Genomic DNA, 16,995 nt, shown 5'->3' on the forward strand with positions numbered 1-16,995 from the left:
AGAGGATGTAGTTCCAATGAATAAAGATGTTAAAGAGATACGTTACCAAACAACTAAAGAATAGGATTTTTAAAGTCCTGTAATGGCAGATCAGCATTTGTACTAAAGAAATGATAAAAGGATGAACCCTGATATCTGGGTCATCAAAACTTATAGAAAAAGTTTTTTATTGTGTTTTGAGATGTTTCCTTTGCAGCTGAATTTGAATACAAAATTTATTTCTTCTCTAATTTGTAAACTGTGTGCATGTTAATTTTGTTAATTACATATTCATCTTCATTACAATTTAAACCCTCAGAACCCCACGTTTCTGGATGTTTTAGGCTCCTGTCACATTTTTACTCACTGTGGGATATTTTTTTTTATTTAAATAATTAAAATGGAATTTTTATTTACAATTTAAAGTCATGCACCTCTATGGAAACAGCATAACATTAGCTAGATGTAGAGAAAAGTAGAGAAAATCACCTTTGTGCAGAATGACACAATGCTAATCCCACAAATAAATAAAAGAATAATAAATTAACACGTAAAGTAACTAAAAACAACAAGACAAAATTATTTGAATATTAATTTCACAAAAAATGAAAAACAAAAACAAACTGCAATCAGCTTGTTCTACATTTTTCCAAGTGCCCACATGTTACCGCTACAGAAAGGAAAATAGTGATTCTACATTTTATATTTTCCTACTACTACTTGTAGCCATGTGGCATTTGATTGCAGTTGAGTCATTAATGGCTTCCTGGTTGTGATGTGGACTGCAGAATTTAATTTTTTTTTTTTTTTTTTTTTTTTTTAATGTGGCAAAACCAAAGAATTTATTTTTGGCAAATTTTTTAAATGAGACATGCAGAATAAAGTGAAATGTTAAAGGTTTAAGCTCAATTTGGATAAATTTTCCAGCAGTTCAAGGACCATCAGAAAATTGAAAATCAAACGATTCTTTTTATTTTTACCTTTTCTTGCTCTGATAAATGGTGTAATTGATAAATGGCTTGGGGTACGGAGGGTTAAACTACAGTACTACAGCACTACAGTAAAATTAAAACTTAATTGATATGTGTACGTCCTTATAGTATCAGTGTAATGCTGTATCATACTTTACAAACTGACGCACACAACCAGTCAAACGTTTGGACACACCTTCTCATTCAATGCTTTTTATTTGATTATTTTATACACTGTACATTAATACTGAAGACATCAAAACTATAAAAGAATACATATGGAATTATGTTGTAAACAAAAAGTGTTAATCTTCAGTATTAATCTGCAATGTAGAAAATAATACAGATAAGTAAAAAGCGTTGATGTATGATGCATGATGTGTAAATTCCACTGTTGCTGTGTTTCCTGACCTCAGTACTGATACCACTCAACTACATAAGTTATCTTTCATTTGTTTGTGTGCCAGCTTAATGAGCAGGTAGCATTATCTACAAAATTACCAAGAAATTTTATCTAGGCTATTTGCCTGGCACTACTTAGAAACTTATCGCAGAATGTTTGTCATCCAGTGAATCAACAGAGCCTCCTACCTTAAACCCATGAAGGCATTATTTCTAACTCTCACGCATTCGACTTAAAGACAACTGTCATCTCTGTGTACAAGCAGTCATACCTAGCTTATGTCGACTATTTTGTGGTTTCTGTGGTTTCTCTGACTGTCTGTCATGGATTCTACAGACATCTGCCTTGTCATTATATTCATAATCTTAATATTTGCTTATTAGTGTGAAGAAGTTCCACAAAACACATGAAATTCAATAGAAAAATCTCAAGTGGGGTACTGATGACTTCAATAATGTGCCTCTGTACCGTTCCTCCTTGTCTCTCCGTCTAAAAGTCAAGCATTTCTATGTTTCAGTCTAAAATACCTGCGCTGGTTTATCGGCATTGTTACCACATAATGACATTAGACCGGGAAATTGGACCTGATGACGTTGAGTCTTTGGGTATTCCACATTTATTCACCGATTCCGCTCATGCCCTGCCTTTAAAATGGTTTAAAAATGAGTATGTAACTCACTTTTATAGCTGTCCGTCTGTGTCATTGTGCTTAACGTAACCTTAAAGTGTCTTAGTCATGGAACGTTGTTGGTGTCATGAAATGCTATTATTAGCAGAACCTTGTACAACACACGCAGGTCTAATAATAGCAAATTCCACTGTTTTGAAATGAAAAGAAAATAGCTGTGATGTAACAAAAGCTTCTGCTTGTACACTTCTGAGAAAAGAAACCTATCAGGGAGGATCCATAGCAGTAGTACAGATCTATTGTATGGCAGCAGAAGCACATTTTTGTGTATAGTTATTCATTTTTGGATGGAATAATTGCAAAGAGGAAGAGTATAAAAGGATGGAAATGGCTTCAAAAAACTCTTGATTGTGCAGTTGCAATAACAGAAATGACTGAAGACATTTCAGAGCAGGACTAAGCTACGTCACCAGAACATGTGAAAGAGCATGTGCATATGGGATGATGGGAGGCCACCAGCTGGCTCATGTTCCAGAGAATTAATCAGAAGCATTTTATCTTCGATAAAGTCTCGGGGGAATTCCAGCTAACACCGGTACATTTTACTGGAAGGCATCATTTCGTACACTCAAAGTGGAATTACTTCTCTTTTAACAATAGAATGTTTGGAAATCAGAATTTGAATTATTTGGAGTGGGTTTGTAGAATTGTTCATTTATTCCAGGTCACATGCAGTTCAAGTAAAGGTCACTTCTGATGCCTTTAGTCACAAAAACATCTCAGGGTGTTCAACAGGCCAAATTATGCAAGAAAAATGAGCATCGCTCTGAGTAAAACTGGATATTTCTGACTGAACTGGTACTTATGAAACTTTTTGCTGCCTTTTGGTTGAGACTGAGCTGATCTAGTTCCCATGTGGTTTTGCTTGTGCTAATGCTAGTTTCACTGCTCCTAGCATGTGGAATTCCGTATCATTTGAAGGGTTGTTTGCACTGCAATTTAATGGAGAACTTCCTCTTTCTGTATTGTATGACTGCTGGAATCATAACTTTACTGTATTTCTGTTGTAATAGCGACCAAATGATTCAGATTTCTATTTGTATTTGAAGTAATAAGCCGTTTAAGTAGTTATATTTGTTTAACTGAGTTATTTTGATTTTAATGTTGATGTTGATGTCTTTGTATTTGTTCTTGGTATAGACCGCATGTCGATCAACTCTCACCTATAAGCCTTAATGGTTGCAGCACTGTACTGTTGCGTTAGAATACACACCCATCAGCCACAACAAAAAACTACTTCCTGACTATTGTGTAAGTTCCTCCAAATGCCAACTAACAGTAAATAGCTCTGATGTGTCTTGGTGTGGACTCCACAGACCTCTGAAAATGTCCAGTGGATTCAGGCACCAAAATGTTAGTAGGCGAACCTTTAAGTCTGTGGATCTGACTTTTCCAGCTCAACTCACTCAATCAGGTTGAAATCCAGAGAACTAGGACGTGAAGTCAACAACTCAAACTCTTTTTCTTGTTCCTCAATGCAGTTATGAGCATTTTTTATGGTTGGTAGTGAGCATTATCCTGCTGAAAAAGGCTGCGTCCTTGAAGGGATGTACAATGTTTAAGTAGGTGTGAAGTGTCAAAGTAACATTGGCATAGATGTAGGATGCAAGGTTTTCTGGTAGAACATTTCTCAGAGTATCCCACTGTCTCTACCAGCTTACAAATCCTGCTGCCATTGCTTTCACTGATATACAACATGTATGAACCTGGCCATCCACATGATGTAAAAAGAAAACATGATTCATCAGTTTGGCCACCTTCTTCCATTGCTCCATGGTTATGATGATGAATAGGAGTCAACATGGGCACTCTGATTGGTCTGCAGCTCCACATGCACCAAGGAAACAAGAAGCACTGTGTGTTTTGACACCTTTCTGCCATAGCAGGAGAAAAGTTGAATCAACGCAACCCAAACCCACAAAGTCTGCCAAAAACTTGGGTGTCATGATCGATGACCAACAACCACCACAACAGGGCCAGTCCATAGCTAGACTCTTCTCCTCTGTGGTTCCCCGGTGGTGGAACTCTGTTCGATCTGCAGAGTCCCTCTCAGACTTTAAGAAAAGACTAAAAACCCAGCTCTTCACTGAACACCTGCCTGTAGGCACCAAGGTCCTGTTACTCTTGAACTTGTTTTTCGGCTCTCATCTAGGTTGTTTTCTCCTGACTAGATCCTTGCTTGTGTCGTATCTACTCTCAGATGTACGTCGCTTTGGATAAAAACATCTGCTGAATGAAACTTTGAATGAAAGTTTTAAATAGTTTATGATACAGTAGCTTTTTTGTGCACATGATTGAGCCCTGAAGACCCATGGCCGTGTTACTGGATCACTGGTTGTTGTCCTTGGACCACTTTAACCAGGTGCTGCATACCAGGAGCACCCCACAAATCCTGCTGTATGGAGAGATTCCAACCCAGTTGTCCCCAGTAGCTCAAATCCTTCAACTTTACACCTTACACTGACTTATCTCCTGCTGCTAATATATCTGGTACCTTGACAGATGCCAAGATGACCAGTGTTATTCACTTTACCTGTGAGTGGGTGTAAGTGGCTGATCAATTTAAGTTGGTAAAGAAGAGTAAACCAAATCTTAGCACCTTGTGTGTTCTGATTGCTACCACAATGTGAATATCACTATTATCTGCCAGCATTACTATAGTACTAAATGATCAACTGTACAATACCCTGTGATCCGGAAAAAGAAACACACACAAAAGATGGATATCTTGATAGGGATAACAAAAAGTAAATTCTTACTTTATGAAAATTGAAATAGAGGAAATGACTCATGTTTCTCCTTTTTTAGTCAGTTATTTAGTTGTTCCACTCATCTATTTTTGAGAAAACTGCCTCATTTTGGCTTGATTTGATCATCTTTTGCATCATTATTTTGGGCTTATGGCCCACAACTTTGCTCTTTCTGTGCAGTCTCACCACTTTCATGGTCCACTTTCAAGTTTTTAAAAAAAATAATGTTGCTTTCAGTGATAAAGCTCCTATAAACTCACTGTATGCTACCTGCCCACCTATAGACGGAATACAGGCAACGTTCAATCAGAGCTATATGAATAGTAAATAAATGATTCTGCTGAATCTCGCCACAGAACATTCCCAGGTAATGCTGAAGGTGATCAATGCTAACATTGTGTTTTACAGCTCCTAAAAAAATCCAACAATACTGATTTAACTTTTCGGTTCTAGGTCCCTGAAGAGGACATAGTGAGTGTGACAGGCATGCTCCAGCATCAGAGGAAAGAACCGGCCACCAGCTGATTTCTGAAGCATCGACTGAACCGGACGATCCCGGCTCTGTGTTATCTCCCCACAGTTCCAGTGGTGATGGGGTGGCAGGCCAGCAGGGGGAAGGAGGCTAACTCTGTGCCTAGATTAGCACTGCATTGCTAGCAGTATTAACTACTACAAATTTGCCATGAACACCAGAAGCGCTTCTCTTCTGTGTACACACAGGTTGACTGTGAGGCTTCCTGTCTTGCCTACACGAGGCAAGATGCACTGAGTCCCAGGGGGCCCACAAGCACACACACATGCACATCCTCATGCACACACAAGAACACACGTATACACTACCAGTCAAAAAGTTTGGACACAGCTTCTCATTTAATGTGTTTTTCTCTATTTTCATGACTATTTACATTGCAGATTCTCACCGAAGGCATCAAAACTATGAATGAACACACATGCAATTATGTAGTCAACAAAAAAGTGTGAAATAACTCAAAACATGTTCTTCAAAATAGCCACCCTTGGCTTTGATTACTGCTTTGCACACTGTTGGCAAGAATCTAACATATAAAACATGTTTTGACTTATTTCACACTTTTTACTTTATAATTCCATGTGTGTTCATTCATAGTTTTGATGCTTTTGGTGAGAATCTACAATGTAAATAGTCATGAAAATAAAGAAAAAACATGAAATGAGAAGGTGTGTCCAAACTTTTGGCTGGTAGTGCGCATTGTACCAGTGCTATAAACGCACAACTTAGTCTTCCAGTAATGTTCATATCATAACACCATGTGTCTAAACTACCGTTTTTGTTTGTTTGTTTGTTTGTTTGTTGTTTTACTGCAAGATCTGACACAAAAATTGCTGTTTTACGTTTCTGTTAAAGTGTGTAGCTTGAAATGCAGGTCAGTTGTGAGAACATTACTATAGTTTTCATGCAAAAGAAACCTTATACATGACAACTTGTTTTCAGTTTGAGAGGAATGTGCAGATTCTTGTAAGTTGAAACTACTGCAAATGCTGTAGGGGTGTTTTTTTTTTGTTAATAAGCGGTCAACATTTCTTAACCATGACATTAAGGTCAATAACACTATGTCTTATTTTTTGTTATTTGCACAAACGTTTAATTTAGCTAATATCACTTAGATGTTTCCTTTGGTACAACTACATTTTATACAGTTTGAAGTAAAACTATTCTGTAAACATTTGTAATTTTTGTGCTGCTTCATTTAATAAAAATGATTGAAAATAGTTGCTCTTTGTTGACTTTTGTAATGTGCAGGTCATTGAATTCTTAAGGCTTGAATGGAGACCAATAGTGCAACTACATGCTCCGTCTAAATCATCACTTCCTCATGACATGCGCATTTTTGTTTCGTCACTCATGATTCAACTGTGTTCACTGAAGTTCAAGTGACTGCTATTTATGTTTTTAAAAGGAAAGAAGCAAGTGTGATGAAATTAAGGTTAATAATGACTATCCACAAATTACTCTGTCATGTTTCACCAGCTCCAGGAATTAAAAAGGAAGTCTTTGGGCCACAGCCCTTTGAAGTGCCGTCCTTTTAGTTTCGAGTCTTGGGTGAACAATGACAAAGCCCTGACTTCAAGTAATAAAAGCTTAATAAATCAGCTGGAGATGCGAAGAGGCTCAGGTTAGGGATATTCCAGATTGTAATATAACAGGTAAGGCACTTTACATTTTGGTCAGAAGCCAAGATCTTGTTAAAAAATAATATTTTAGGAGGTTAGATCTTAAACAAACCGAGGACATTTCTTCAAAAATTGCCATTGTTGCAGGAAATTAGTGGACATTTATTTGAAAAGAAGGCATTTTAATAACCTTTGCGGTGTTCATATTCTAAGAATGAAATTAAAGGTGTATTTTAACGTCATCTGCGTAGAAATGAGCTGATGATTTTTCAAGGGAAAACAAGTGCAAAGCCAAAAAGCCAGAGGACCCAGTATGGAGCCTTGGGGAACTCCAGAAAAATTGATCACCGGATCTAAAAAAGATCCCTTCACAGAGGTAAGAGAAAATTTGTCAATTTTTAATCAGTACTATGATGTAGACCATTAAGCAGACCATTCATCTGTTTGTTAGAAGAGCTGTTTCAAATAGTAATGTCTGACAAAAGAAACCACTGAAACATTATCGGTGTCAAACTGAATGAGAATACCGGGACATGATGCTAATAACGAGAATACATTAGGGTACTTTTAAACTGAGAAGGTGGAAGGGTGTTATCAGCAAGAAACTGAAGGCAATATCATCACGGAACTCTCACCTAGTGTACTGTAGGTGTGAATTATGGGGTGATTTTGCGTCATCTCGACATTTTCTGTCTTATTTTGTTTTTCAAAGAGGGGAACAAACAGGTGCCGAAGAAATAACAAATTTTAATGAGCTCAACTGTGCCATTTTTTTTAACCCGATAAATGCTGGATGAATTCAAAAGTCCTAATTAAGACTTATTAACAACTTTTTATCTAAATTCCTTTCCCCCAACCTTTCTTGCTCTCTTAGGATGAAGCAATGTCTACTTATGACACTATTTCACAGATTTAAAGCAATATTTCTTAACTTACAAAGAATTTTCGTCTTTCACGGTTTAGTTTTATAAATTTTTAAGTGTCTCAACATTTCATTTTCACATGAAAATAGCAAGGATTAAAGACAAATTGAACGCTTTTTTCGTTGTTATAACAATATGTTTTGGAGTTTTCCTTATTTCTCAAAGGCAGAGTCACTCCATTTCTCCAATTCTGAAGGAAAAAAACGCAAACCTTAAAGTTACAGCATAAACGCACTGAATTGCTTTGTAATCTAACACGTCGAGCCTATGTCTTTATAAGTGAGGTAGTTTGTGCTGTGTATAGTGAAAAATCTGCCCACTTTGACATACAGCCTCACACTTCTTCCGATTCTCAGATATTAGAGTTACAAAAACACAATAGTAGAAAAAACACAATGTCTATTTTCAGTTTTGTAATTATCTGAGCAATAAGTCATACCTCTGCTAAAAAAAAAAAAGCACAACAACTACTGATACAGACGACAGGCGGTCATACAATGAGTGTTTATAAAAAAATGTCATCATGGAATTTTCTCAATCCTAGTGGGTGGGTATAGATGACTTCCAATACCATATATATATAAAGGCCAGCTAGCAGAGTTCATCAAGAACTGCTGAGCGTCAAGTGAATCTGTTACTACAGCCGCTATGGATAGTAAACCCAATGGACCTCTGATGCCCTTTGGTAAATATCTTCATTATTCTCAATATAACATGCATGTATTTAATAATGCAGTTTAATATATAGCCACTGGAATGTCCAGTATAAATGTAGAATTCTGTGAATTGTGTTACAAGTAAGCTCATACATGTGCTTGAGTTTGTTTAGAAGGCTTAAGACATAAAAAAGACTAAAGACGAGATAAAAACTGATCCTAGTCCACTTTTCCACACTTCATTGTTTGGAAAAATTCATTCGTTTTGTAGCAATATTTGCTCAGCCTTGTTGATTTGCTGAAGTAATGCTGCAATTTCCTGTTTTTAAGAGGAACTCACCCTAGAACAGATGGCATTTGTTTCCTCCTTGTCCTTGGTGTCACATTTTGAGTCACCTGTATCTGCTCGATCTTTTCTCAGTACTCGTCTTGATGCTCCTGGAAGTTAACGGAAATTCTCTGTTAGTTACTCCGTCTCAGTTCAGCTGCGACGACGTCTTCCACAGCACTAAGTCGGTCACGAGTTTATTGAATCTCGAAATAAATCGACTGCTGGAAAAATACGTAAGTATCACTTAGATGGTATAGTTCTTAGCCCTAGTTGTTGCATAGTTTGTTTTAACCATGTACAAGAGCACAAAATGATCCTAAAACCACTTAGAAATTTGATCAAAACTTTGACTTGTGTGAGATTTGCGATGTGATAGCTGTCTTTTATAGATGTAAAGGTAACTGCATGGCCCTTTGCAATGCCATCGTTGGTGATCAACTCATTCCGCTTGATCCTTGAATCATGGTTTGCTCAATCAGTAGAGCAAAACATAGATACCTTTGTTGTTTTTATTTTTACATCTCACATCTGTCTTCAAAGAAAGTCAGTTTAAAGCTGCAATTTGGAACTTTGAAGTTGTAGTTCTTTGGATTTTGGTTGGAAAACTCTCTTTGAACTTGTCTGAAATAGACGCAACTGGAAGTATTTGAGATGCAGCCAAACAAACTCACACTGTGATAAAGAAGCCAGTATTTAGTAGTTTACCACACAACAGCATGACAGAATTAAAGAAGTTGGTTGTCCTGCTGAGACACAGGATGTACCTCTACATGCATTTAATAGATTTCTGTGGTTGGTTGGTCAGTTACTCACTATAATGTTTAAAACTCTTTGCCAAAAATATCCAGTTTTGTGCAACACTGTTGCGGTCAGCCTGAACTGAGTCGACAAAGACATTGTGTTGCTGAAGCCGGTTAGTGTTTTGCTGAATGATTATTTTTAATGTGAAGCAGGAGGGAATGTTGGGTGTGACTTAATAGAGCTTTACAATCTGTTTCTCGCTGCTCATTTTTATCTTAGCCCCTCTCCCTAATTTGTCGAGGCAGATGTCTGCTCTCCCTGAGCCTAGTTCTGCTGGAAGATTGTTAAAATGGGAGTTTTTTTCTTCCCGCTGCTGGGAATGATTGGGTTTCTCTCTAGATTTAAACAGCCTGAGATGACTTGTGAATTGTCCCTGTGTAAATAAAATAGAGTTGAATTTAATTTAATCAAACCAAACCAGTAATGCAGAATTATATGCATGGATCCTGAAAGCATGTGCAGAAACAACAGACTTTACCATTTATAAGGCAAACTACTTTATGCAGTGTGTAAATACATATTTTTAATCCTAAGAAAGCCAACTTTAAATAGCTTTAAACAAGTTTCAAACAACGATGAGGTCATTTTCTGCTTAAGACTGTAGAAGACATCACCTTCAACTACCATTTACTGTACAGCCAACTTGCTTGTTTTTTTGTGTATACCATATTTAAAGGAACTGTGTGGGATAGGCTTCTTTAAACACTCATTTAAACTTAACAATTTCTCTTCATTCACAACTGTCTGTCCTCATGACCTGTGCTAATTTGTAACAAAAACATCATACCAACACACCAAAGTTCATTTAAAAACAATACACAGCTTAACCTTTATCAGCACCAACACAGAAATGCTTACTGTTTTGCTCTTGTTTGAATTTAAAAAAACATATATTTTGCTACATTTCCTTCACTCCTCTTTCAGATTTATGCTGACTTCACTTTATACCTTTTATTTTCTTACAGATAGAGCTCGATGGACCCAGGAATGAATCAATTCCAGATGATGTTCCCAGCTCCACGATATCCGGCATCAGTATTTCTGAGAACCTGCAGTACATCTGTGTCAAGAACAAGCTTTTTTACCTGCACCTTTTACAAGTAGAAAAATATCAGAAGGAACTTTTTTCCAATCCTCCAGCTGTTTTGGGGCGCGTCAGTGGTCACCTCCGCAACCAGTTTAGTCTATTAAAAGCTATTCTCAGGTACGTAGACCCAAAGATCACTGTGTTGCCGACGCCGTCCCCACCACAGCTGTCCCATGATGATGCCTTCGAAAAGAAAATCTACGGCTGGGGGGTTATACAAAGACTGAAGGACTGGATGGCACAAGTGCCGGCAGTGCTTGTTCAGGCGGAGAGAGTGTGTCTCAACAAAATGGCAGGATCCAGGTAATTAAAGACAAAATGATGTAAAACCCATGATAGATCTGCTGACGTTGCTAAAACAGTTTTGCGATGTCTTCTGAGGCGCTTTGTGAGGGCTCCTCATCCTCATTGATAATTTCCAATGTCCTGAGTGCATTTGGCTGCAAGATCAGCTGGAAATCAGCTTGCTTTGTACAACTTGTACACTTCTAGTGTGAAAGCTCTGTTGGGCTTCTTTTCATATATGCATTACTACTACTGATATGGTATTTATACATATTCATTTGCTAAGAATGTAAATAAATGTGAATTAAATCTATGGTCAGCAGACACCGATGTAGCTTAAATAGGATTATTTATATATTTATGGGATATGTATTTATTTTCATTGACAACTATTTAAAAAGTTATTATTATTATTTATACAATGTAGCCTTAGATTAAAGCAGTTTTTGCAATGTACATAACAGAAAAGTGAACAAAATATGCAAATATGCGCCTTTTTTTTGTGTAAAGTCCCCCTTTCCAACATTAACAGTATTATTAAGATTCTTGTGTATGTGTGCTGGTTAGTGATTCATTTTAACATGTGTACGTTGTGAGCTTTTATGTTTGATTTATTTTGCTGTGATGTTGGTGTGGATGACAGTCTGTGTTAAGTGAAAACAGGTTTGTGTCATTAGATCCTCAGACCTGCCTGAAAACTGTCAAAATGTGGGAGGATGTGTCAAACTTTTCTGCAATAGATGACATTCAGTTGAAGTTGGTGGACGCTCAAATGTGTACACAAAGCAATATGTGATACCAGCAGCAACTAATGAATCTTAAATGGATGCTTTGTTTGTTATTTTGTGTTTTTTAATGCTTTGTATCTATTCAGTCACACCTGTGCTCACCTGAGCAGATGGTATGTTCCAGCCAGGAGAAGCTAAAAGGCTGTGAGGCAGCAAGTTTTTGGGGGGTTCTTTTTCTCCAGATTGAGTTTCTTGTTTTTATCACTGTTCATCACACTGTTCGTTTTTGTTATAAATACCTGTGTATTCTGTTAGACAGAACAGACATAACAACTGCATTAATCTCTGTAAAGTCTCCTGTTAAACCTATTAAAGCAGTTCTGTTAGATCCTGCACCATTCTGGGGCTTTAATGCAACTTTTTTTCCTGAGAATCTGACTGTTCATCATCAGTCCTCCCCCCTTTGATTTGCTTTACACATTAAGCAAATCAAACAGCATTGTGTGGTTTTAAAAATTAGTCAGCGAGTCAAACTGGATTGAACTGGTCCCACGAAAGGATATTGTTGAGTTGTGGTTCGAGTCACATCTACGCACAGGAAGTGTTGCGTAAAGGGGATCAGAGAAGGAATGAATCAAACAGTGTAAATATGTTGTCACATGTAGCTTAAAAACAACTGACGTACATAGAAAGTGAATTTAAATATCAGCTTTATACATTAGCTTTGGTGTTGAAAATAAAAGTGTGCTGTATTGGGACATACAGTATGTTTTCTCAATACATGAACCAAAATCCTAACCTGAATCAGTGGGTTTGGTTTAGGTTACAGAATATTTATCATTGTTTACCCCTTTTAAGATGATCTATGGTTAGATTGCGTGACAGCCATATCACATGTACATCATCTTCATCAGAAATTTGCCGTATTTCCTCCAGGAAGTGACAAAAAAACAAATTGTGCAAGGTGCTGACCTGCTAGAGGAACCCAACGTCAGTTGGTTTGCTGGTTTGGATATGGCTGATAGAGATATGGGGGGAAGTTAATCTTCATCACGTCTTTCACACGCCTCCTTTGAGAGGTTTGCAAATATAAAAATGATCCTCAGTCACTCAGGTTACTTTAGAATCTGTCCTTGACCCCTGAGAGGAGGAAGAATGGGTCTGAAATACAGAGCAGGTACAGTATGACACCTTCAATCTTAGTGCATCAAGAAGCACAGTTTTCATCATTGTCGTGATTTCAAATTGTGGAATGACTTGACTGGTTTTCTGACAGTTGCATGTGCCTGGATAATGGTTCTGATGCAAGGATTGGATGCAGGACATGCAGGAACACAGAGACACGCTGCTGCTGCCTCATGCAGGCCGAAGGAGCTGACAGCTCTGACCAGAAGGCTGGTGGACGAGAGCTTGACGGGTTTTGTAAGTACCAGAATGTTTAACGTCTGGAAGTTGCCACACAGTTCCTTCCTCAGATTTGGCCACTTATAGCTTCAGTAACAGAATAAGAATAGAAAAAAATGATGTTTCAAACTGTGCAGGCACGCAAGCAACAGCCTGAGAGCTATTTGGATATTTTGCTTGAGAAAAAGCACCATTATATAAAAAAATATTGCTCATTATGTGGATGAGATTTTTGATATCAAAATACCTCTCTGTATCATGAATACTACTGATGTGAAATGTTTGATTTGAAAACTACTCCCTATAGCTGTAAATATATTCTAATTAAGTAAAAAAAAAGAGTGCATTTCCCAATTTTTCTGTTATAAAATACAAGTTTAATCACATAAAATTGTTTGTAATTAGCCAAAAAATGCATACAAATACACAAAATAATTGCACATAGAGTATGTGAGTGTGTGTGGTTTCTACAAAGGAATGAGTTGATTTAAAAGATTTTTAAAAAATAGGCTTCTATTTTTTTTTAAATTACAACCAGACTATCTTTTTGTATATGATTGCACAATACCAGTATTAAAACATGCAAGTTTTTGTCTTCAGTGTGTAGGATGAGCTTTTTGCCTTGAAAAAAATTGTTTTTTGCTCGTGTTGTTGCACGTGTAAATGCTTTATTGTCCAAAATGTGTCTTTAGGGGACATAAATGCTTATTAGTGCATGGTGCAGAAAGCCAAAAACTTGGTCTGTCTAGAAAGAAAAAGAAAACAGAAGTAATGGTAAGGTAAAAGAAAAATGTCATCCCAACCTGTAACATAGAAGTAGACCAAGAAATACTGAAGCAGGTTGATTATTTCAAATATCTCGGTTCATGAATGACATCAGATGGGAGGCGTGAAACAGACATCAGATGTAGAGTAGCGATGGGAAGAACAGCATTTACGAAAAGGAAAAATATACTGACAAATAAGAAAATGGCATTTAGCATCCGTATGAGGACTCTCAGCTGCTACATCCTACCAGTTCTGATGTATGGATGTGAATCTTGGAACATAAATAATAAAATGTCAAACAAAATCACTGCAGTAGAGATGTGGTTTTACAGACGCATGCTGTGTATATCTTATATGGACAGAATAACTAATGAAGATGTTTTAAAAATACTATACACAAATTATACGCTACTTAACAAAATTAGGAAATGGCAAGTGACATCATAAGGAGAGACCCTGGAATATATTGTCACAACTGTAAAAATTAATGGGAAGAGACGACGAGGCAGACAAAGAATGAAAATGATAGACGGACTGACATCATGGCTACACATAGAACAGGCTACAGTCACAATTCAGAGAGCAAAAGTCTGAAGGAGCTGGAGAGAAATGATTGCCTACGCTGAATGGCATGGCACTTGAATGATTGAACTGTTGATCTTCTCTTCCAGGAGGAAGCCAACGGGAAGCACCTCGGCACCTGGTCTCCTGGCTTCCCCGAGCTGCAGGTCCACCAGAACGCTCCTGTGGTCGGGTCAAAGGTTCAGTGCAGCCTCTTCTTCATGGCCGGAGCCCTGAAAGAAGTGCTGGACGACCAGAAGAACAACCTGAATCCCAAAGACGTTTCCCTTCACGAGAAGCTCCGGGACGCCATCTCCAGGGTGAATCTGCTGGAGGCCTGTCTGAAGACCATTCTCGGAGGTGAATGCTCCCCAAAACCTTCCCTGCCCACGATGCCTGAGCAGGCATTCGAGAGGAAACAGTTTGGCCACACTCTGTTAAAGAGGGCCAGGCACTACCTGGACTGGCTGCAGGGCAAGTTTGTGGTCCACGGTTTAAAGGCGAGTGAGCCAAATAAGACGAAATCCAAAGTTATTAAGGTAACGCCTCAGAAATACCTGGAGGGGAGCAGATACCAGCTGTAATTTTAAAAGTAAAAGTTGACGGCAGTTTGTGTTGCAGACGTGGTTACAGTTTATGGCAGCTTTTCATTTAACTTTTGATTTTATTTGTTTTTAAAATTTGTAAATGCGTATTCATCAATATGAAGAAAGTTTACAGAGTGTCTCAGTTTTTACTCTGCAGGAAAAAATTTATTTAATGCAAATGCAGTTTGAAGTTGGTGAAATAGCCAATTGAACACTTTTTAAAGTGGAATCTCAACTCTTCACAGGCATTTTTTGACATGTTTGGGAAACTGTTCTTGCTTGTATTAGATGACGGGGTTGATTAGACTGTCATTTCTGTGCAAAAAAAAGGAGCTATGATCTTAATTTTGTCAGGTAAATGTAAATGTAGCACCAAGTTAGCTTAGCTTAGCATGAGGGCTGAAAACAGGGGAAACAGCAACCAAATCCATTTACTAGCACATCTTTCAATAAGAAAAAAGAAAACAAACGTAAAACACCAAACTGTGATTTTAGAGGATTTCTTGCATTGAAGTAGTGTTTTACCTGGTAGCAGAAACTCCTTTTTTACTTTGCAGGTATGAGTGGCAACTTTAAGCAAGAAATTGGCCAATTCCCCACAATGTCATGCCATTAAATTTCTATCAGAAATGTCTTTGTTCTGTTAAACTTGACACCTCACAGCAACTGACACATTCTCCTGCGATGGTGATTAATCAACTTGCCAAGAAAGCAAATGAGAAGCGTCTCTAATACATTTCCTAATTACGGCAGTTTGTTTTCTCGGCCTTCACAGTGATTAATTGTTTTGCTCGGGCCACCTATCCCCTGTGAGCCGGCTCACATTGCCTGAGGTAGAAAGAGAAGCTGATAAGAATCGCCGCTTTGGACTCCAGTCACTGCATTTTGCAGTGAAATTTGCGGACAGATGGACAGTGCACAGTGAGGCAGATAACACTGTCAGACTCCCATCAAAGAGATGCAAAAGAACAAGAGTGTAACAAAAAGATTAATGTGGGGCTCGTTCTGCAAGAATAGGTGATCAATTATTGTTCTGTTAGAAGTTACAGTGTATTTGTTCGTCTGTACGACCTTCAAATGAGTCTCTGTAGTGCTAGAAATAATTAGGACTCTTAAATTGTTTTATATTTTGGATATAATTGACATTTTTTTAATTATCAGACAAACCTTCCTTTAAAAGACTGAAATTGTTTTTCCAAACTGACATCTATTTATTGTTTTCCTTCACTGAGCCTTATTTCTTCTTGTCATTTTAAAAAAATAAATTAAATTAAAGATCACTTGTGTTCTCTGGTCAACCATTAGATGCATCAGTGGGTCAAAAAATGACCTGGTGACGTAGTTTTCTTGTAATATCTTTGAAATGAAAAGTTTTTATAATTTCATATTCCAGCTATTCCTCACAAAACATGCTTTTGATATCATCCCATTTAAATTTTTAAGTTACCTTTTAGACTTTTAAAGAAATTGTCATATTGGAGGGATGGAGAGCAGCAACAGCTGGAGGAAAAGAGTGGAAAAACGTCAACAGAATGGAAGTTGACATTTCTATTGCTGCTCTGTGTAATATTCTTTTTCAATGATCAAAATTTTCAAAATCTGTTATAAAGTGAAAAATAAACCTATTTCTAACATGAAATTATTCTTGTATGGACAAAAATGTCACATAAATTACTATTCTGAACCAAAATGACAAAAAAAAAAAAAAAATAGCATGAAAACACATTGATTCTTATATGGGTCATTTTTGACCCACTTATGGAATAGTGTAGGGTCCAATCACTCGTGCATTTAAGGGTTAACTAAACCCATGGTATCTTATATTAGTGTTAAAATGCAAATTTTTCCTAATTAGGCTTGTTTTGGTTAAACTCACTGCTTTAAACCTGTAATGTAAAAGTAAAAAAAGAAAAAAAAAATCA

The 16,995-nt window shown here is 37.3% G+C and overlaps 2 protein-coding genes across 3 annotated transcripts in view; both read left to right on the forward strand.

Annotated features, from left to right (window-relative positions):
• castor1 (cytosolic arginine sensor for mTORC1 subunit 1) overlaps window positions 1-6,540 on the forward strand; it is a 29,186-nt gene extending 22,646 nt beyond the window's left edge. Inside the window, exon 10 of the mRNA XM_023276264.3 lies at window positions 5,245-6,540. Within this exon, the coding sequence (XP_023132032.1) occupies window positions 5,245-5,316 (72 nt within the window). The 3' untranslated portion in view covers window positions 5,317-6,540. The remainder of the gene's footprint in view (window positions 1-5,244) is intronic.
• A 155-nt stretch (window positions 6,541-6,695) lies between these two features.
• On the forward strand, window positions 6,696-16,982 carry LOC111572566 (uncharacterized). Of its 2 annotated transcripts, XM_035950975.2 has the most exons (4): window positions 6,696-9,085; window positions 10,619-12,930; window positions 13,030-13,175; window positions 14,597-16,982. In XM_035950975.2, the coding sequence occupies exons 2-4, from the start codon at window positions 12,909-12,911 to the stop codon at window positions 15,068-15,070; spliced, it is 642 nt and encodes a 213-aa protein (XP_035806868.1). In that variant the 5' UTR covers window positions 6,696-9,085; window positions 10,619-12,908; the 3' UTR covers window positions 15,071-16,982. The 2 variants fall into 2 exon arrangements, with proteins under 2 accessions (XP_035806868.1, XP_054867735.1); XM_055011760.1 differs by lacking the exon at window positions 6,696-9,085 and having other exon boundaries at window positions 9,105-12,930.
• Window positions 16,983-16,995: the final 13 nt, after the last annotated feature.

The sequence above is a fragment of the Amphiprion ocellaris genome, chromosome 6 (genome assembly GCF_022539595.1).
Source record: "Amphiprion ocellaris isolate individual 3 ecotype Okinawa chromosome 6, ASM2253959v1, whole genome shotgun sequence".
Classification (NCBI taxonomy): domain Eukaryota; kingdom Metazoa; phylum Chordata; class Actinopteri; family Pomacentridae; genus Amphiprion; species Amphiprion ocellaris.

Excerpts from the sequence above, each read along its gene's own strand:
- LOC111572566 (XM_035950975.2), top strand. The coding sequence starts at position 12,909 with ATGGGTCTGAAATACAGAGCAG. Across the intron at positions 12,931-13,029 it reads GGGTCTGAAATACAGAGCAG|TTGCATGTGCCTGGATAATG; the intron begins GTACAGTATGAC and ends GTTTTCTGACAG. Across the intron at positions 13,176-14,596 it reads ACGAGAGCTTGACGGGTTTT|GAGGAAGCCAACGGGAAGCA; the intron begins GTAAGTACCAGA and ends CTTCTCTTCCAG.